This window comes from Neovison vison, chromosome 7 (genome assembly GCF_020171115.1).
Source record: "Neovison vison isolate M4711 chromosome 7, ASM_NN_V1, whole genome shotgun sequence".
NCBI lineage: Eukaryota > Metazoa > Chordata > Mammalia > Carnivora > Mustelidae > Neogale > Neogale vison.
This window is the reverse complement of record NC_058097.1, coordinates 169236745-169259905: the sequence shown is the minus strand read 5'-3', so window position 1 is coordinate 169259905 and position 23161 is coordinate 169236745. Positions and strand designations below refer to the sequence as shown.

Here is a 23161-nt window from a genome sequence, read left to right as displayed (position 1 = left end):
TAAATTGAAAATACTCCTTAGTATCCTCATTCCCATAATAAACTTTGGCTTCTGGAAGACTTTTCAAATCTGGTCAATATACTGAAAAGAAAATCAATGAATATGTTGAACAATGTGAAAACCATTCTGGCTAGTTTTTCTGATTTTTCTTTTTAGGGGGGTGTTATTGTCTTATAAGACTCTTTGCTTCCTGGGTACTCTTCGGACACTGCAACAGGGGTTAGCTATTCAATTCCATTTGTCAGAGCCCACCCACAAAAGTCTAAGCAAATTAGGAGCTGTACATGAAATGTGAGTCACTTAACAATGGATGCTGAAAAGCTGAGCAGCAATACTCACAACATGACTTGCCAAAAGACTAGGTGGTCTGAAATAGAATGAATAATGTAGAGTTAAAACCATGGGCCTTCAAATCAGATCTATTGAATTCAAAGAAAGTTTGACTGTTAGAGCTTTGTGACTTTGGGGAAGTAATTAACTCACACATGCTTGGTTTCCTTACTGTTAAGGCAGAGATAATCATAGTGCCTATCTCAAACAGTTGTGAGGGCTAAATAAAAGAATTCAAGGAGAGTGCTTAGAAAAGCAACTGACACACAGCAAGCATTTAGTGAGTGGTAAATAGTATATGTAAAGAAATATAGACAAAATAAAACGTTTACCTTTTTTTCACAAAACCCTTAACTGGAGATATTAGGCACACACACACACAAAAATCAATGTGAGAACTTTTTAACAATCAAAATGCCAAATCACTGAATATTGATATTCAATATTGATATTCAATATCAATATTGTGCCTTTTCATTACATATACATAGATGTGTGTGTATATACACATATACACACACATATTCCTATATAAGACATACACACAGGCAAATTTATCTTAATGGCAGGAAGGCTATAGCGATACAGAAATTGGAAATGCAGATCACAGGATCTATGCTTCTCTTCAATGAAGCCGCTCAATTTTCCAATGCTTCTGTAAGTTTAAATAATTTTGATTTGTGGCCAGTTTGGGGGGGTTGTCTATTTATTTAGCTGCAGTGCAATGGCAAAAGAAAATGATTCAAGGTGAAATAGAGTCACACATGTATTGTACAACTTAAAGGCATGGTAAATCCATGGTAAATCCCACTGGAGATGAATAAAAATGCTTATCATGTCAGCTGAAAAATACATGAAATTTTTAAAAACCTTCTCAATGCTAAGTGGCCAATAGTGACAAATTCTCAGGGGAAAGGGATCTTTGGTTCTAAGTCTTCATTTATTTATTGTTCTTTCACACTTGATCTACCTTTTAACATTTCAATGAAGGGAACAGTGAATTCTCCAATAAGAATACAGAGAACTAACTCAATATATTAACTAATCTTTTCATTCTTGTAAGATACCAGATCACATTTTTTTTTTCTTGCTTTCAAAAGCGGTGTCAAATGTTGTCTTGGGTGCAATCTTGGACAAAGTCAAGTTTGAATTTCTCAATGTTTAAAGATTTTCAAATTCAAGACATAAATCTCAGAAAGAGAGAACTCCATCAGGTAAATTTTTTACAGTAATGATTAATCACTATTTATTTTGCATTTAACCAAGATCTATGCCTTTCCCAGGAAAAACGAGGTGAAGACGACTTATTAACATTTGCAAAGTCCTTTGAGAGATGTGTTACCAAAGTGTAAATTATATCCCTGATATTCACTCAGCCTCATCGCACATGAATAAATTACAAACAAATGAAAGTGTCTTTAATGGAGCAAAATATTCCCCCCACAAAAAAGAATTTAAAATCTGAAATTAAAGTGTTTGAATACATTTTAAATGCCATTGCTTGCTTTTCCTGAATTAGTGTTCAGATTTGGGGCAGTTGGGCAAAGAAAGGGATCCAGTTTGGGTTCTAATATCAGCCTCCCTTCTCTCACCATGGATTAGAACACTAAATGCTGCCTAAGATTTTACATACATTAGAGGCAAACATGTCCATATTTTTTCATAGAAAAGAAATATAAGCTATGAAATAGCTTTGAAATCATAATCACTGCTCACATAAATTTTTAAATTAGATAAAATGTTTAGAATCATGTCACTCAAAAAATGAATTTTAACATCCAGCTGCTGACTAATGGCTGTTTCCACAATGTTTCCACTAAGATAAATGAAAGTTTTATTTTCCCTGCTACTTGTTTGAAAACTCCTTTGCATTTTTATATGACAGGTCATTTTTCATTACCAGGAAAGGTATGCAATCGAACTATGCTACTTTTTACTCACAGTAAATCAATGTGTTGTAAGAGCAGAAAAGAAAGTAGTATCACTCCCTATCATTGGACCTTCCCTTACAGCCAGTCCCAGAAGACACTGCCAGGTTGGGTTGCTATGGCAACCAAGCTTGTGTGCCTCTCTTGCTTGGTTTGTTACAGAGAATTGATCTTTACCACACAGGTATAAACCTGAAGAATTTATATGGTAAATAAGAAATTATAAAGAATCAGTAACAAGGTGTTTGACCTTTCCACTGATCGGAGATGATCTAATTCAAAAGTAGTAGAAAGAATGTGACTCCATAAGATTTCAAATTCCTTTGCTGACTTCCAACTAAATTATTCATTGTCTTTTCTTTAGGCTCCTTAAGTAGTCACATTTCTCAAAATGTGGGGTGGGGGGTGGTGAAATACCTTGAACCATTAGCGTGTTAGCATGGAATCTCATATGAAGATTTTATCCAACTGTGAATGTCTGATATAAAGAGGTCTTGAAATAGTACTAACCCACTTTAAAAAATATCTACAATTAGCAAAAAGATTCCACAAGACTCTACTGGTAACAGAAGAATTAAATTCTGATTTCTATGAAAAAGATATCAGGACAGATAATATATCTTATAGAGAATTCTGCTTAGTTTTGCCTATTAAACATATAAAGTGTTTTGAATAGCATCTGGCATACAAGTAAACATCTCATCATATAAAGCGTTTTGAATAGCATCTGGCATACAAGTAAACATCTCATCCTAATAAATACTGTTATAATTTTATCACTATTGTAATACAGTCAGGCAAACACCTTATATCCTTTTCTTTATAGCAGGCACTATTGATTACGCAATTGTAATGATGTCTGCATTTGGAGTATTTTTAAAGTAAAAATGGTAAAAGGAATACACTCCTGTGTAGCTGAGACTTAAATATATTGTGAAAGGTGCATGTCCTTCTTAGAGGCCTAGCCTTGTGAATAACATATTTGCATTCAATGGACATGCCCCAGGGAGGCAGCGTGGAGTGGAGTGTCTGGCAGTTGGGATTTCAATTTGTTCATCATACTGCTTCCTTGAAACCTTAAACCCTCTACGACTTTGTATTTTCATTTGTAACAGAAAGATAAAAGTAATTTCAAAACCAGCTGTGAGATGGAGAGAATCCAGAGAAACAATGTATAGAAAGATCCCCGCTGAAAGGCATGTTAGGAATGATACTTCTTACATTTTAGGTGTTTTTCCTTTTAAGGATTTTCCAGTCATTTTCTTGAATCATAGTTTCCAAATGGAACTTGAAGGTAAAAATGACTACAAATTCAATAATTCTTAGCAGTACTTTAAGATAGATGGGTTTTAACTCTGGCAAAAGGTAGAAAACTTTCAATATAGTTCTATGTTACTTTTTTCACGTGCTTCAATTGATAATATTTTTCCCAAAGTATGTTTTCATGGCCTCCTAGCCCAGGATGATGCTCTGGGTGAGTGGGGAAGGGGGGAAAGCCAGAAGAGGGAACATTTCTATGGTCACATACATCAAGAAAATGCTACATAGTATATCTCACTCCAGGAGTTAGTAGATCACATGAACATATTCAACCATCCAAGAAATCTCAGATAATCTCCGATAAAGAAATCAATATTGCTTTGTGGTCCATAGCATTGAGTGGGAGTTAGGCCTGTGAATGCCGCTTCAGCTGCTCATTAGCTTATCACTTTGGGAAGTTATTCCACCTCCATGTTTCAGCTTCCTCATCTGTAAAGTGGGAGCGGCAACAGCGTCTACCATACCAGGATGAGAGGTTAAAATGAGATCTACCATGTGCTCATACAGAGGCTAATAGAGCCCATTCAATAACAAGAGTTCTTAAAGACACCTTTTAAACTCTTTATCTTGATAACCGTTCTTTACAGATAATATCTCTGAACACCTTTCCTTGGGACACACTTTGAACCACGCTCAAGTGCAATGTTAGGGTAGTGACAAATTCTAATTAAGTAAAAGACTATTCAGCAAATAGTGCCCAAATCAAGCACCACAGAAAGCCAGCTACCTCACCATAGATCCCACTAGCTTTCTAGCTCTTGCCAGGATGTCCTACTACCAGGACATTAGAGCAACTCTGTTATGCGTAAAGATCCTGCCCCATGGATGTTCTATTCATTAGAGCCATTTACATCTACTTCATGCATTAAGAGAGATCAGTGTGTCATGTTGGGCCATTTGCATATCACTGAAAATTGAGCCATAAAGGAAAGAGATATCAATGGATTAAGGCTTTAATGACTAGGAGAGAGAAAACAGAGTATATGGTTCACTGATGGGTCTGCAAAGAGAAGGGGCGTTATCCAGCTGTGTATATGTTTCCTAGTGCTACCCCAAAAGAGTTTGAGTCAGTTTTCAAAATGGAGAGAGAAAATAGTAAAGAAAGATAAGAAGAGCTAAGAGCTTCATCCAAGGAGACAATAGGCCACAAGTTTACAAGATGCAAAGTCCCCCCTAATCTAAATAACACCATGATTCCAATAAACCTCCTTGCCCTTTTCCAGAACGTGGGAAGCTTAGACAATGATCAGAAAAAGGAGCAGTCAGCTAATTAATCTGACACTCTTTAGATGTCCCCTCCTTTATTTCTTTTCAAATCTGCAATTGTATCATGTTGCTGACTTATCTTCTTTTAAAGAGGTCATATTTTTAATGTCATCATTGGGAATAAAAGCAGAACAAAAATTAGTTCATTCAAAATTCTATGCCCTCAAAAATTAAAAACTGTTTAATAATTATTCCTGTTCCATTCCAGTCTTAATCATAATTACATATAATTTCCACAGGGAGATATTTCATATGTAAATACCGTTTAAAAATCTAATTTTTCTACTTAACATCATATCTTCAGTATTTCCTCACAGTGATACATAGACGTCTTCAAAATGATCATTTCTAGCATCTAGATGGTTATATTTTTCCATGATCAGACACGCAAATTATTTCTAATTGTACTGTGTTACAACAATCTCTTCCTTCCCATCTTTAAGATGAGTGGTTTCAATCTTCAGCAACAGCAGAATTACTTCGATGGCTTGTTAAAAGGGAGGTGGCTGGGACCCATCTCTAGTGAGACCCAAGAATTTGCAATTCCACTGAGTTCCCAGATAATGCAAATGCTGATTATCTGGGAGATCTTTTTTTTTTTTTTTTCTTCTTTACTGTAATTTTTTTTTCCTTTTCTTTCTTTTTTTTTTTAAAGTAAGCTCTATACCCAACATGGGGCTTGAACTCATGATCCCAAGTCTAGAGTCACATGCTCTGCCAAGTGAGCCAGCCAGGCACTCCTGAGAGAGATCACTTTAAATAATTACTTATTATTTATACAGAACATTATCATCATTGAGTTCAGATTGAGAAATTAAATAGTATATTTTTATGGCATCTGTGACATATTTCTGAAAACCTTTCCTACAAGTTTGTACAGATTTATATTGCCACCTGACTTCTTGATACTTGAAGTGTGGGTAGAAACCAACTAACTGTAAGAACTAAGACAATGGAAAATTCATGCTTTTTCCCTCAAAATCACAACTTGAAGCCCCAGATTCATTTATTTATATTTCAAAGATACAGATCATGGCTAAATGGTAAGGTCCAAACATCTGTTACCACAGAAATTAACAAAGAGCATTTATCATCTTTGTCCAATTTCAAAATCACTGAAAACCAACTGAAATATTTATACCTTGGAGCAGAGTAAATGTGTATCTCCACTACGCAGATACATATTAGCTACACTTAGCTTGCTTGCCCAACAGATAGTTCAGAAACCATGTCACTCACTGGAAGATGTAGGGCAAAAATCTGGCTTCAAATTGTTTTTGATAAGTTAGAAACAAGAGCATTCTGACTTTAGCAGGGGATTATTAGCGTGTTTGCCTAAAAGCCACAATCAAAAACCTCAGAGGTTCTCCCTTGTACTAAAGGATTCTTTATATTTGGGTAAAGACAATCCCTTACTATTAAATGGAGACATGCACATATAAATAAACAAGCCCACGTAAGCATATAGATGTGTGCATATAAATAAATATTAGATAGCTAGCAATGCAAAGTAGCTATTCATACACTGGTTTCTAGAAGCCAACAGATAAGTCATATGCTTAGCAAAGATATCTGCTGCAGAAAATGTCTTCCCGGCTCTTTCTCTGTAATCTGCAATCCTTCTTGTATTTTTCATTCTTATTTGTTGTTATTGTATCTCTTTGAGGGTGTAAGGAGAAGTTGTGTTCAGATACATAGTAATCCTAAAACCATACATAAGTAAAGTGATCGGGTGTTGTCAACAAACCTTGAAATCTAGTTGGCCATTGTTAGCTCTGGCTTATATGGAGAAGAGTAGATCAAGAGTAAAAATACAAGAATCTTTTAAGATTAAGAAAATCTTGTATTTATGACTTTCTAAGGGATGATTTTTTTCTGAGTTAGTGTTTTAGTAACTGTGATATCTTTAAGTAAGAGCTAAGTTAACAGTCCTAACAAGCCTTAAATTACTCAAAATTGTTCTTTGTGTGGACAGGTTCATTATGGCCATATGAAAACACTGCTGCTCTCAGAATGGACAGAAAACTAGGGGATAATAAACACTAATGTACTGTACCATGTATATTTCACTGTATGTGTGTTTTATATAATGATATGCAGAAATGTATCTACTTATATTATGTAGTAAATATGGCCACACCTTATAGCCTAAAAAGAGATATGGCAAATTTTAAAATATGCCAATGTTAAAAATGCAAGCATAAGAAACACAGGATGGCAATGCAGAGACAGTAAGGCAATCACTCCCCTAGTATGTCTGAGATTCTGACTATAAGCACTTAGTACTTAATCCAGGTGTTTAGAGCAAACTAAAGATATTAGCAGCAACAACCATAAGATCCCTTGAAAACTATGGTCTCTAAGTATGTTTGAGTCATAACTGTCAGTTTCTTACAGTGAATGAGTGCAGAATGACAATTAATTATAGTCCAAGCCACAAATCAAAAAGTACTAGTACACTTGATCTTAGCCAAAAGGCTGAGAAGCGATCAAAAAGTACTAGTAAAAGTGTATACTCATCAATAAGACTTTGTTTTAGCTTTTCCATTCAGTTTAGAAGAAGAAATAGGGAGATAACATGTAATGAAAGGTGCATATGGTCTTCGTGTGACATTTCAGCTCCTAAACTTGGTAGAATGGGTGGCGAAGGCCTCTAGGGAAAACAGAGACAAGGAGAGGGGCCTTTTTAAAATCAGTTTACTCCATCATGGTGGGAATGGACCCCTAGCAAGCCAAAGGATAAGAATTTCAATGAATACACGTTAATGGATATTTTCTTTTTTTGACAAATACTTTTACTTTCCAATTTATGCAGTGATAGCAAGTTTCTTTTCAAAAGGATTTGAAAAAAAAATAGATCACTTTCAAAGTCAAATCTTTTATATGCAATTAATGAATCATTGAATATGACATCAAAAACTAATGATGTACTACATGCTGATAATTGAACATAATGATAAAAGTAAACTAAAATCAAAAATAAAGTAAAACCTGTTGTAAAAATAAAACCAGTGTAAATTACCCGTGAACAGTGTAAAAAGAGAAGGGGATTAGTACAGGTAATCACAACACTGTTCTACAGCACCTGGCATGGCCGAGTGATGCCATAACTTGCTGGGCCAATCAGAAAAACCATATTCCAGTTAATTCTCTTGCAGGCTCCCTTGTAACACCAGAAGCATGAACAGAATGTGTGCAATATGTGTATTCTGTGGGAACTGATATTAAATTCAAATGCTCTCACACAGGACCTCAATGAAATTTTTTTTCAGTAAAGCAAATCTCATTTACTCTATAAACAATACATGAAAAGAATTTCACCAAAAGGAAACCATTTTCTGAATAGAAAAACAGAACATCAAAAAATACCTTAAATGTCCAATATGATGTAAATTTATCATATTCATAAATATGGATATCAAATTCTCTGACCATTGACTAAACATGGAAGACCTGACACAAATTACATATGTGATACATATTTTTACTTAAGTATATTAGGCTACATTATAGGAAAAAGTATCTAATTTATTAATCATGTGTTTGTTAACACTTCTAAAATAGGAAGCAATAATTATGTAGATAAATGAAGCCCTAGGTTTTGATTCTAGGCTTTAGGGCCTAACATTCTCAAGAAGTCTTGAGTCTCAAGAAAGGTTGACCTGAGAAAAGTCAACCTAGTAAAACTTAAGCACATCTGTAGAGATGCTAAATTATTATTATTTTTTTTTAAATTATTATTTTTTAATGTACTAAAGCAAAAGAAGGCAGTTTGGCAAAAATAAACACAAATGCTATTTTTCTAATAAAATCCAAGAGAACAATAAGCAAATACTAGGGCAACTATCTTAATGTATCATATATCATGTATCATCATATATCATTATATTTTTCTCATCGTCATTACAATGCAAAATAGCAATTATTACCTGGAATTTTTTTTAAAAATCAATAAACATGACCCTAAAGTTGGATTAAAAAATGAAATGATGAACACTTTTTTAAAGGCTAATTACGATCAAGGTTTTCTCCAATAACATGTTGTAGAGCCTTAAAAATTTGTCTTATGAATAACTTTCAGTCAAAAGTTGTAGTTAAGAAAACTTTACATTGACAAAATTTATACTGGGTCATCACTGATTTTGAGCTTTGTTAAGAATTTTCATTGATGGTACTTGCCGCACACATTTATTTTGTTCCACAAAACAGATAAACCAGCAAGATATTTTAACTTATTCAAATGAGAGAATGCAGTTCCTTTGAATCCTAACCCCCATTCTTGAGGAAATGACTAAAAGACATGGGGGGGGGGGATAGTTATTAATTTCTAGGAATAGCTAAGTGCTGTATTTTCACCTTTTTAATTTTGAAAAGAAGAATCTTGGTCTTTAAAAATGTCACAAATTTATTTTGAGATGAAATTATCTTGATTATTCACCAAAAAAGATCACAAGTGAAAAGCATGAGACATTACTTGGAGCCACTAATAATAACCTAAAACTTCTCATGGTATTTAGTCTGATTTTTCATTAGTAAAGTGGACATTAATGATTGTAAATGATTGTAAAATGGACAAAGACCACCAGAAAATTCATTAGCAACCAACCATGCTTCTTTATTCTAACCTAGAAAACAGTAAGAAATGACAGTCCCGAGTTAACCATGCCATCGTAATGAGTTTGCATTTTCATTCTGGCTCATGACCCAAACATCTTGAAAAAAAATCATGTTCAAATCATTTTCAAAGTTACCAGGACCAATAGGATGATCATGTCCCAAACTTGGGATATGGAAGACCAGGGCAGGAGACTATTTCTGTTTCCGATGAGGTGTGGGGTCTGGGGAGTGGAGGGAGGGGTTAAGTTCCTTTGAAATGAAATATGTGAACAAAAAAAAGGAATTTGATTTTTCTTTTCTCATTGTGTTTGGTCTCTATGATCTAGTTGATGTGTGTATTTGTATGTATGTAAAAAGAGCAAGATAGTTCTATTTATTTAGCCCTCAGTAGTAATTATGTATAATATATTAACAAATGTTCATACCTCCTATCTTCAAATCCAACTCTATGTAGCATCAGGAAAGCTCCTGCTTAGTTATGGGTCACATGTCCCCTGTAATTCTCAATTCAGGTCCTGAATAGCCTCAGAAAGGACAAGATATCAAGTGAAAAGTAAAACTTTACCCTAATGAAGAGGATCTTTTCTCCCACTCGGTATCTTCCTTGAGAGAGCCTCTCTACACAGAATTTGTTTGGGCATTTGCAAGGAGGATCTTCAGAAATTCGCTTCACCTGAAAAAGAAGAGTGCAAGTTCAATTTTCCTTAATCACGTTTCATTTAGATTAATTTGTTCTGTGGGTTCAAAGGCCCCCAGACCATTAATGCTTTTAAATTTGTTCTATATCAAACTACGGACACGATATGAGCACAGGAATATCACATTAAATCCTAACTACATAAAAGTCAGGCCCTGAAGGCATTTTCTGAAGGCCAGTAACCGCACTAAGGAATAAGCTGGATGATGACAATAAAGATGATGCCGGAGGATAATGATGAGCAAATCAATAGGCAGTGTAGAAATAACGAGCTAGGTTCTCACTGGGGGAGTACCGACAAGATCGTGTACATTGGGTTGCCAATATAAATACACTGAAAGCTAGAATAGAATGTGTGTTAACAGGGTAAAATTTCCTCATTATAATTTTAATGATATTAATTTTACCGTTTTCAAAATAAATGAGAATTAAATTGTTATTTTTTTTAAAAAAATGAGCCTATTGTTTCCATATTATTTTGAATTCTAAGATTTCCTTTAGGAAATCATCTCTACTTCACCCAGAATCAACCAGCAATTCACTCCATGTCAGTAATTCTCACCTACCAAAACCTATTTTTGTGGCAGTATCTCACAATTTACATGTCATATAGAATGCCTGTCTGAAGATCAGATTTTATCTGTATTTTAACGATCTCCCTACTTTAAAAAAAAATACATAATCTAAGTGATATGAGCCACATTCTGGGGTAGGGTGGGGTCAGTGAATATGTTCTCAGAGTTCCTCTATGTGTATTTCTTTCTAAGTGTATTTGTAAAAATGTTTTTGAAGTAAAGGTGCATATACATATACACACATGTTTTTAAAGTAAAAGTATATATATAAATAATGTAAATAAATAATGTAAATATATAATATATAATATTATATAATATATATAATATATATTATATATAAATTTATATATATAATTATAATATATATATTTTATATTTATATATATATAAATATTATATAATATAAATATATTATAAATATATAAAATTTATAAATATATAAATATAATATATATTTATATTATATATAAATATATATATCAATTATGTTCCATTTATACCATTGCTAATTTATACATATCTTTTCACCATAATAAGGGCTTCCATGAAAAAGGAAGGATGGAAGGAAAGGAGAGAGGAAAGGAAGGGAGGGACGGAGAAAGGACTTTGGCCATCTAGCAGAAAATCAGACAGTCAGCAACATAAAGACACACGGTCCAAAGTTTAAAAGAGCCATGCTTGGCACAGCTTCAATGCTGCATAGGAACTGGGCAAAGCAATAAATTGGTGTTCAAGTGGTTCCTCTAAGACAAGACAATCACGATTATGCGTGGAAAGTGTTTCCATCTTTAAGTGTTCCTAGATGAAACACAGAAACTATTGGTTTCAAAAGAAAGAAAGTACAAGAAACATATTCTCAAGTGACCTGCCCTTCTCCATTGCCTTCCTAGCTTTGAAAATGGACCGGCTTTTTAACATCAAGGGCTTTTTTGTAGTTGTGTGAGAGGTGGAGGCAGAAATGGAAGAGACAAGGCCAGACTGTGGGTAGTGGAAATATATCGCGAAGTCAACAGTGACTGATGACATCTGTGCTTCTTACATTACCTTGGGACAAGTCAGTCTGGCAGGTGTTCTGTTTTTGGCCAGGAACTCAGCCAATTTTCTGCTAAAATGGGATTTCAAGAGGAGCCTGATTACTCAGAATTATACTATCTCTCATCCCCAGACTGAGGAAGTTGATGGAGAAGAGGAAGAACGTAAGAATGGTTTCTTAGAACAGAATTCAATTCATTGTGTGGGAACTCGCTCACAGTGAGCAAAGGCAAACCAAGAACTCAACACAACCCGATCTTTATTTATTTATTTATTTTGGTTACAGTTGATTCCTTCTATCAGGACATCTGGAGAATATATTAATCTGAATGAACTCCACATTCAGTGGGTTTCTCTAAAGATATCTTGATAAAGAAGGTGGCATGGATTATCCGCATAAAGGATTATCTTTTTTTTTTTTTTTTTCCAGTTTTCCACAATTCCCCTACGGAAATTTGAGGAGACACAAGAAGTTTCAAACGGGTAGTTATTTTTGAAACTGTTCATGGAATATGATATCTTAGGACAACTTTTCTTTTTTTATTCTTTTTCCTTTTTCCCCCTTCTTTTTTGCTCCCCTTCTTTTTTCTCCTTCTTTCCCCTTCCTTTCTTTTCTTTTTCTTTCTTTTTTTTTTTTTTTTTTTTTGGTGAAATAATAGCTTCGCCAGAATAAAAATAGCCAATATTATTAACAAAACACAGGGACTTTGCATGCAATCTCTATCTCTCTATCTAATACCCCTATTCTGTAGCACACACCGCTGCTCAAGAATTTCAACTCTCCTATGGCAGGTAAGGCCTCACACGCAGCAGAGCAGTTGCCATAGGAACTCTTTCCTTTTTATATTTGACATATGAAGCTCTGATTTAAACCGTGGGTGAGGCCCAAATTATTTTTCTCTTTGTTCCACTGTCCCTGAAACAAAACACACCAGTAAAAAACGACCACTTAGCCAGAATGTGAATATTTCAATGCAATTTCCCCAATGTAGAGTGAAAAAGCCTGTAAAAGACGGCTGTGTCCAAGTAAGTCTGGAAAACTCCTGATTAAACAAGACTCTCTCAGAGAACTCACTACTGCTTTTGATCTGTCAATGCATGCATTGCCAAACTCTAGATAGGGACTATATAGTAAGCTGTATTTCTCAAAGGAACGTAACCATGGAATTCGTTCCCCCATGGGGCCTCTGGCAGTATGTCTGATTAAACATTATTTGAGAAATGTTGGTTTAAAGGCTTTCAGAACAGAGTACAATAGTACAGAAACATCCACATGACACATTTCCTACATTCAATTAAAACCCCTTAACTAAACAGACGGCTATGTTCCCAAACTTCACTTGGTAACCGCACAGGGGGTTAAAAGCTCTTCTGAAATCCCCTTCATGGTCTGCAGCTGAGAGAACAGAACTTGGAGTAGGGAGAAATAGGCCACTTTAAAGAGAGTACCTGTCTTGTTCTACTGCTCAATGGGAGTATCCGCAAGACTTTTTTAAAAGACTTTTTAATCCCTTCCATGCTTTTTGCTCCACCTTCTCTCTCCTTTTCTTTTACTCCCCCTACCCAAGGGATGGCCACACATGGGACAAAATGGTGAAGGAACCAGGTTCCTTCTAGCTACTTCTCCCAGGTTCATGTAAATGGCTTCAAGGGGCAACATCTCCACCATCTGCAAAGCTACAGCAAGGTTGAGTAAGTACAACTATTTCCAGAGCACATGGCTTTGCTTGATAAACAGAAGAAGGCAGAAGCTTTTTTAAACTTTTATAACCTACATTGGTAATTTATCCCCATGCATGCCACTGGATAGATACAGATGAATAAACTAGGATACTGTTGTGGAGACCAGGAGCCTCACCTAGAGAAGAATGGGCATTTATGTCCAGTAAGGCACATACTTTATTAAATATACACAAAATTTTGGGGCATAAAGAACTAACTTGTCAACTTTTCCTGGGATAAGAGATGCTGACAAAAACTTTATATAGGAGGCTGTGCCATCTGAATTTTGTAAGATGAAAAAGTGCTTATATGAATATTCAAAGATTGAGTAAGCAGAAGTGTGATGAGAAAAGCAAGTGAGGAAAAACACAGGATATAAAATTACCTTGGAAATTTGGGCTTAGCGGGCATGTTTACAAAGGATACATCAGAATGCAAGAATAAGTCCACAGGGTAAAAAGTCCAGGAAAGGCAAAATGGGCCAGAGCCTGGAGCACTTATATGGCGTGTCAATGAGTTTGGGCATTATCCTGGAATGTGACAGGGAACCCCTATATAATATTAATCAAATCTGAGTTGCATTTTTTGCTGATCATTCCCGTAGCAATAATGTTCAGGGAAGATAATTTCAAGAACAGAATAGTAAATAGTTATCAAACACCAGAAAGTGTTCTCTTAATTTGCAAACTAAAAAAAGTTCATTTGAGAGGCTACTTCGGTGGCTTAGTTGGTAGAGCATCCTGACTCTTGATCTCTGGTCAGGTCATGATCTCAAGGTCTTTAGATCCAGCCTAGTCTGGGTCTCCAGGCTCAACACAGACTCTGTTTGTCCCTCTCCATCTCCTGCCTTACTCTCCCCTGCGAGCACTCACTCTCTCTCTCTCCGTCCCCTCCATCTAAAATAAATAAATAAAGATAAAACATTTTAAAGTAATTCATTAGATTCGGTGATCCATTCACTGAAAGGCTTGGGATGATGTTGGCCAGAACTCTGCCTCTGATGGAGAAAGTAAACAGAGGTGACAGCTAAGAGGAAAGGAACAAAAATCAAGTGCAGTAGCCCCAGAGAAACACATTTATAAGAAAAACCAAAGGACTTGTGACCAATCCTAAAAACTGTCCTGTGATTTAAAAAAATTTTTTAGATAGCATTGGATACAAATGTCCTTCGTAGTCTTTAATTCCTGAGCAACTCGAGCAAAAGAAACTAAATTAAAGTGGTATTGGCTAAGATACCTTGACAAGCTAAGTTTGAAGCCTGCTGCCTTTTAGAAATGGAAATTCTCAGTCTGTCAAATTGTGGTACTTCTGCTTCTGTGATTCTGCAATATAGGTCGTAATGTTACGCAGGGAAAAGCAAAAGACGAGCAATCTTTCTTCCACATCCTACAGGGTCAGTCAGCCCTTACCCCAGCTCTTCACAGCTCAGACCCTAGAGAAGGAAATTCAACTATGGACCAGCATGGCTTTTCAGTCCTGCCTGTTCCACAAAACGGCATTATGGTTGGTGCTGGTTTCTAAGTACCTTCCCCATGTATGAGACATACTTTAATCTAACATCCCTGAGGTAACTATTTTTCGAAAAACTGCCCATGTTGGTTTTTTTTTTTTTTGCACTCAAAGTTTATGGGCTGGGAGGTGAACGCATGCACACAACCAAACACACTTCTTATAACCAAGAACTACTTTTAACAGACAACAGAGGAGCCAGAGAATTTTGATTCATTCAGGTTGCTGATCCTCCCGAATCTGTTCTCTGTGATTATGAGGGTCTATGAACACATTCCCTACTCTACCAAAGACCACGACTCAAAGACCCTGCTAGTGAGAGGGGTGGGGACCACAGACAGCAAAACTGGGTTGGAATCTTAGCTCCTCTCCCCTCAGCAGACATCTTAATTTCTGCTTCAGTTTCTTCAACAAGAAAGGAGCCCCATGATAACAAAAGCACTTGAAAAACAATGACAGATTCTGGCCCATAGCAGGCAGGTAGCAAAGGGCAGTTCTGTCCCCTGTGGTATGTTGGTGTTCTCTTCTCCTACCTCAGGCTTCTTATCTGTGAAACAAAAAACCATAACCCAAACATCAAGGTTGAACTGTTTGCAAAGATAATTTTTAGGAAGTTAGCTTATCCTAAAATTTCAGATACTACTCAGTAGAAATCAAGTCACTTTATTTTAAACGACTGACTCAGTTTGGAATCTCAAAATGACTACTTCTACTGTTGTAGGACTACAAACTTTTTCATAGGATTTAAAAATGAATTTGAATGAAATTGAAATAGGTGAAGGTTAGATTGACAAGAGATTGTAAAGAATGAGTTTTGAAGTTCACAAAAGAGCAAGTGCTGGTAAGAAATCCAACCAATTTTACTTACGGCATCATCCAGTAAGTTCCCCGTACTCTTTTTTCCAGAAGACTTTGATGAAGGAGAAGGTGAAGGAGAGGGAGCAGAAAGTGTTTCTTCTTGTTCAATCTCTTTTTCCAATTTTATCAAACCAGGAGGTTCCACACCATACCTTTTAAAAGACACCAGATCAGTATACATGCATAACTTCTAATGAGTTACTTACCATATGTTACATTTTGATCATGACCACCATAGGACCAAACTGCTGACTTTTTAAAACTAACTTTCTCTGGCACTGAAATGGTAAGTTCTAAAATTGGCCTCCTTTAAAGCAGGAAAAAGCACATATATCTGATTTTGATATAGATATACACATATACACTTATGTTTAGATATGTATATAGACACATGAATAGACAACTGGCATATTAAGAATAAAAATACTCCATGTAATACATTGAGGCAATAACATGAGTTATCATGTAAACTTTAGTCTTCAGCTTTTAGATTTATTAGATTTGAGATTTGTAATTGAATTCCTATTTTGAAGACAAGCTTGTTAAAGATGAAAATAGAAATCCCCAAAATGAACATCCTTAAAGGATTTAACAGAGAAGAAATGACTATTAATTGTATACCTCCTTTGAGTCCAGAACAATGTTGTGTGGGATTATACTGTGTCCTAGGTTATACATTTAAAAACAATGTAATGAAAGTAGGTATGGGGTCCAGTGAAAGAAAATGAACAAAAGCAAATAGAGAAATAATTTAGAATAACAATGTTAAAAATTATGTTATAAATTATTAATACTCTAAAGTTCAAAAAGAGAGATGTAATAGTTGTTATTGTCATTCTTATCTCCCATAAATGTAATTTTCTTTAGCTAAATTTAAAATTGGTTTGGTTTCTTAGATGCTTATCTAGTATACCTGGGTGAAGAAGACCAAAAATAATTCCAGAATGTGAGAGTTGTTAAGGATCTTTGGGATCATCTAGTAAAAATTTAAGATTACATTTTTACAAAATAAAGAATAAGGATTCAGAAAGGATACAGAATCAGCTGGGAGCAAGACAAAGACGCAAATTCAGATTTTTTTCAGTGTAGGGCTGAGGTTCTTTTTCTCTGACATTTTAATCAGGTGATTACATGTTAGAAAGGAGAGGAATGAGTCATTTGGGAAGTTAAAAAATAGGTGATGGATAATCTACAAAGAAAATAATCTACATAGAATAAATATGTAGATGGTATGTCTACTACCTTAGAGTTAATAATATACTAAAAAGATCATTGAATACAAAAGCTTAGATTATTGTCCTGTTCTAATGGCTTGTTACTTTAACTCACATCATCACACATGTGTTCAGGATGCACTTCCAGAGGAAGCAACTTCCCCACTCTTGATGTTTTTGTTCTTGTCGAGGGTACTCAATTAGTTTAATTCCTGGCCTCTCTCTTTCATTACTCACACTTTTCCAGCAAGATGGGGGATTTATCAAACTGTAAAATCTAAGAATCAGTTAAACTTGCTTGACTCAGTTCACCTTTCTGAACAAGCTTTCTGAACTCAGCTCACACTTCCAGCTACAGGGAAGTAGCTGTCTCCAGAAAGGCCTCCATAGAAAACTCCATCTTTGTTTGTAATTAGGTAGTTAACTGCCCTATTTCTGGAGGTCAAAGACACTAAACATGTCTGCCAACTTGGATTTTTTTTTTTTATTTCTTAATTTTTAAAATTAACCTATAATGTATTATTTGTTTCAGGGGTACAGGTCTGTGATTCATCAGTCTTACACAATTCACAGCACTCACTAGAGCACACACCCTCCCCACTGTCCATCGCTCAGCCCCTCCATCCCTCCACCCTCCTCCACTCCAGCGACCCTCAGTTTGTTTCCTGAGATGAAGGGTCTCTTATGGTTTGTCTCCCTCTCTGGTTTCATCAACTTGGATCTTATCAGTAGTAAAAGTGATATTTAAGGTTCTGTCTGTAACTCTTTTATTCCATTCTCTAATATTTTTTTCCCAGAATTTAGAGGGTAAGGATGCATGCTGTGTCAGAAGCTCTTTGAGAACTGAAAACTTGGAATTTAGTACAAAACAGCCTAGCTCCACAGAACAACTGCTTTCTTGAGAACCATCTCTAATGAACTGAATAATTTTTAGTTAAATAAATCATTAGTTAAAAGAACTAGGCACCATTCATCATATATCTAATGTTTTATATATATTATCCAGTTAATGGGACATAATGGAAACAGGCACTAGACTGCAAATCTGTATCAGTGGAGACTAGTGTCTAATTCACAGCACCACACTCTAATTCAGAGCCAGCATAGGTCCTGGCACACAGCAGGTACTTAAGGGCTGCCATATGAATGAAAAAAAAAAAAATCCCGTTGTATCATACAACAATAATTTTGAGATCCAAATATGAATTTAGTTTCATTGTCCTGGATCTTTCATTGCATATCATTTTATCTTTTTTGAAGGTTTTATTTATTTATTTGATAGAGCACATGAGTGGGGGGAGGGGCAGAGGGAGAGGAAGACGGAGGGAGAATCTTAAGCAGACTCCCCGGATGAGGGCCGAGCTGGTGGTGGGCCTTGATCTCACGACCCTGGGATCCTGATGTGAGCTAAAACCAGGAGTCCAACAACTTAACTGAGCCATCTAGGTGCCTCAATTGCATATATCACTTTAATAAAACATGTCAATATTAAGTGCATACAAATGCTTTACCAAAAAATTTTCCAGCAGATTTTAAACCCTATCCAAAACTAAACCAAATCCATTATTTTTCTTTCCAGTACTTCATTAGTTACACTGAAGTCAACCCAGCATCTCATTACTGCTGACAAGTACCAACAACACTCACATGGAGATTTGTGTATCCTTCTGCCCTGAGGTAGACTTGAGCTCACTGTGCCATTAACCTACTCTTAAAATTTAGCAAGTCGCTTGACCTCGAAAAGTCTGTTTTCTATCAGGAAAGTAGACATGAAACTGGCCTGCCCCAGAGGACTGATGTCATGGTGTGGGGAGGGAGGGAGAGAGGGAGGATGCTGGAACCGCAGCTGCTATTGAACATCTTCAGGGTCCCCCGCACGGTCGGGCATCCTGACATACATTCTTTCTGAGGCTCCTTGTAAGTTCAATGTAAAATGGAAATTCTAACTCCTGTTTTAATGTTGTTAGGAGAAATTAAAAGAGTATCCATCACAGGGGTGCTTGGGTGCCTCAGAAGGTTAAGCATCTGCCTTTGGCTCAGGTCATGATCCCCAGGTCCTGGGATTACGCCCTGTATTGGGCTCCCTGCTCAGCAGGGTGTCTGCTTCTTCCTCTCCCTCTGCCTCTCCCCCTGCTAGTGCGCAGGTGCACACTCGCATGCTTGCAAGCTCTCTCTCTCTCTCAAATGAATAAAATCTTAAAAAAAAAAAAAAAGTATTCATTATATGCTCAGGACAGTGTCTAACACATGGCACAGCCTCTGAAATTGTGTTGATAATTGATGAATCAAAGTTTTACCATTAGGAAACTACAGCACTAAAGAGTTTTTGACGAAACTTTTTTTTTTTTTAAAGATTTTATTTATTTTATCTGACAGAGAGAGAGATCACAAGTAGGCAGAGAGGCAGGCAGAGACAGAGGGGGAAGCAGGCTCCCCGCTGAGCAGGAGCCCGATGCGGGGCTCGATCCCAGGACACCGAGATCATGACCTGAGCCAAAGGCAGATGCTTAACCTTCTGAGGCACCCAGGCGCCCCTTGACGAAACTTTTTGAGTGAAAAATGTATTATACCACCAGATGAAATAAAGTAGGGGCCTAAAAAATAAGATGAAATGGAGTATTATTACTACGATTTATATTATTACTCCTGTTTGTATCCTTTACAAAGGAACTCCTTATAGGCTTTCTTTATACTCATTTTCCTAGAATTATAAAGCAGCAGAAATTGCTTAGTGCTGGATATAGCCAAACGAGTTAGAAATTCAGCTTTGTTCCTAACTCGTTGGATGAACTTCAGCAGGCAACTCTTTTTCATCTCCCCAGACTTCTTTGAATTCTTAGTCCATCAAGGTATAAAATTTTGTTATATTTAATGTTCTTAAGAGAATAACACAAACTGGGCAGCAAACCTAGAGGAATTTAAAGCACTAGAATTCACAGCCAAAATTAAAAGTCAATCACAAGTAAAAACATCATACTTGAATGTATAAATTAAGCCAGTTGGAAAATATGATTTCATTTGTAATTGTTGGTGGATTCAGGCCACCTTTCAGGAATAGGCTGCATAATTTTTTACTTTTCTTTTCTCTCTCTCTCTCTCTCTCTCTCTCTCTGTTTTTTACAAGTAAAATAATAATGTATTACTAGAGGAACAATAGGCTTCACCATGTCTGATCCAAAGTTAGCCTAAGTTTGAATGAAGTTGGTAACAAAGTCATACATGGAAAGCCTTGCCCTGGAGATTTTTCTTTATCTGGGAATGCTGAAAATTAGCTCTGCCACTGAACATAGAGAATCAACACTAAGCTCCAAATCTCTGCTTATATTGGCTTTTAAATACTTCAAGCTGCCTAGGGTAGAGTCAGCCAGTCCCAAAATGCATACTTAAATACGATTCATTGGCTTCCTGTCTGTCTGGAGATGTCAACAGGCTGTAAATCATGACATTCCCCTGAGGCTGGGGGCTCACACCTGCAAGCCAACTTAGTCACCAAATAGGTCTTTTTTTCTACTCTCCAAAAGGTTGCTTTTACTGGTTTCCATGATTAATTCTATACCACCTCACATTTCTACTCTGTGGGGTTGTCACAAATCTATACTGTTTTCTACTCCTTTCCAGCTATGAGATTTTTTGAATTTTGGGAGAGAGAATTTATTGTCTTCACACTGAATAAGGGTCCAACTAAAGAGAGTAAGAAGGTTGAATCCACTAAAACCAAACCCTCACATCTGTATACCCCAGTGATAGGAGAGTAGTGTGAATAATTAAAGGGCAAGGAATCTGGTTTTGTCTCATTGAAAAAAAAAAAAAATAAAACGCAAACTGCTAGGGACAGGATCTTCTGGTTAATAACTTTCTGAAGAGGTACTAGGAATGGCTTTTTCATTTTTCTGGCACATGACATGATTTTTGAGATTGGTCTAGATGACATAATTGAGCTTTCAAACTGAGCCCTGAACTAAGAGAATTTATAAACTATTTAGTAGACTAGAGTTTTCAAACAAAGTACATCTGGGACCTATTTCAGTAGAGTAAGGGGGACACATTTTAGAAACTCCCCCTTTTTAAGGCAGATAAGTTTATAGATAAACAGATGAGTTTATAGTTGACAGTTTATTGATTCTTGCAAGATAGTTTTGCCCTATTTTTATACTGTTTTGAAGTAATTTAAAGATAGATTTACATTTGGAAGGAAATTTCACTCATGTGAGCACATGTGATATTCTTAGCAGAGACAAGTGTTTTAAATAGGATGTGTTAATTGATAAACCTTGTATAAGAATATTTTTAAGCAACACTTCATTAGGCCATGCATTGAAATAGGAGACTAACAAAAATGTTCACCAAGTATATTTCTTTCAAATGGTCATAAGTGTTATTCAAAATTAAAGAAACACTCAAAAATAATAATATAAAAAGCTCCACTAAGATATTAATTATTGATTATGGCCCCAGACCAAAATATCAAAAGTTTTTAACTTTTAGCATAAAGGTAATCTTAGTTCTGTAGTCTGTAAAATGTCGACTTCATAGGGACATTTTTCAGCAATGAATATCAAAGCATTGTCATTAAAAAGATCTTTCAGGTTTTATTGACCTGCTTTTGCTGAGTGTTTTACTTTTTAAAAGGAAAACGTGCATATTTTACACACAGAAACTGACATGGTTTCTGAAATATTAACAGTGGGATTTCACTCTCCAGTGATGATAGCTCTATTCAGTCGAAAATAAAAGGAAGTTTTACCTATGAGAACAAAAATAAGTGGTCTCATTCTCCCATCTCAGAACTCAGAGAAGCCCACAGCTCTCAAAGGAGTGTCACTGAGTGTTCCCAGTCAGGAGAAGATGGCAGAGAATCAGAAACATCTTGAGAATCATATCTGAAGTGATGTGGATACTTTTAAGATGTCATTTATGTAATTTCAAGGAGTTAATGTTTAGAATCAAATATTAAAAACATCAACTGTCAGTGATTATTAGAAAAATGTTCACAATTCATAAGATTGTGCTGGGGACTCCATTATAGTAAAAAACTCATCAAGTGTGTGTACAAATTAATGTACTGATTCATAAGAACTTTCTCCAAATCACTTCTAGTTTTGGCTAATAATGTCTTAACTCAGTAATTTCTGTAATCCTCTAATGGAGGCACAAGGAGAGGAGGAAGCAGAAGATAAAGATGCAGACATAGTTTCAATATGTTCAAAGAAAATTTTAGGAATAAAATGAGGTCAGGTGGATGAATTTTCCTTTTTTTTCCCCCTTTAACTAATATGCTCCAACATACAGCTTAGGGAGTGAAATTTGGGTTTACTGGTTTCTGTCTGTAAAGCACAATTGAACTTCCATTCAAATAAAAAAAAAAGATAAGATCTTCAAATGTGTACAGATAGAAACTTAAGCAGACATGTATACTTAAATGTTCAGTCTATCTGATTGATATTCAACTGTTTTACCTTATGCTGCACACAACAAAAGTAACACCTTGAATGATCTCAGCATGTTTTCTGGGTTTCAGTGTTAAGTACAGTATTTCATGTCACTCAAGTAAGTGAAGAAAATAAAAGCAAGGTTTATAAATAGAGCATTGTAACATAGGGTTATCTTAATCCTTAGATAATTCCTTTTTGAAATTAGTAGTATCTTTGTAATGTGAATAATTACTGCCTTCACCAGCTTACATGGTTGTAAGTATGGTCAGAAATGGAGCAACCCATTCGTATTACAAATAACAATGACGATGGTGATAATCCTAATACTAGCAGGATGAAAATGTGAGGGGTGATGGATCGACTAATGGCATAGACTGCGGTGTGTTTGCACAGACATACACTCATCTCCAAGCTCATCAACTCGTATACATTAAATATGGACACCTTTTGGTATGTCACCCAATTTAATTTAATTTAATTCTTTTAAAAAAGAATGATAAAGAAGTGGAGCAACCCAGACTATCAGTTTCAAACTGGGGAAAAAAAAAACACATAAAACTTGACATGATCCATCACCATGAAATTGACCAGGCCCTTATGATTCTCTGTCATTAAAATTAAGATCTTAATTTGTTTTATGTACTATGGCAAGGGGTAA

General features: G+C 35.7%; 1 protein-coding gene across 2 annotated transcripts in view; it reads right to left on the bottom strand.

Annotated features, from left to right (window-relative positions):
- Positions 1 to 23161, bottom strand: part of GAS2 (growth arrest specific 2) — a 117282-nt gene that overhangs the window by 43010 nt on the left and 51111 nt on the right. For both annotated transcript variants that reach the window (XM_044260929.1, XM_044260930.1), the window contains exons 5-6: positions 15868 to 16009; positions 10027 to 10134 (exon numbers count right to left, since the gene is read on the bottom strand). In XM_044260929.1, the coding sequence (XP_044116864.1) occupies positions 10027 to 10134; positions 15868 to 16009 (250 nt within the window). The remainder of the gene's footprint in view (positions 1 to 10026; positions 10135 to 15867; positions 16010 to 23161) is intronic.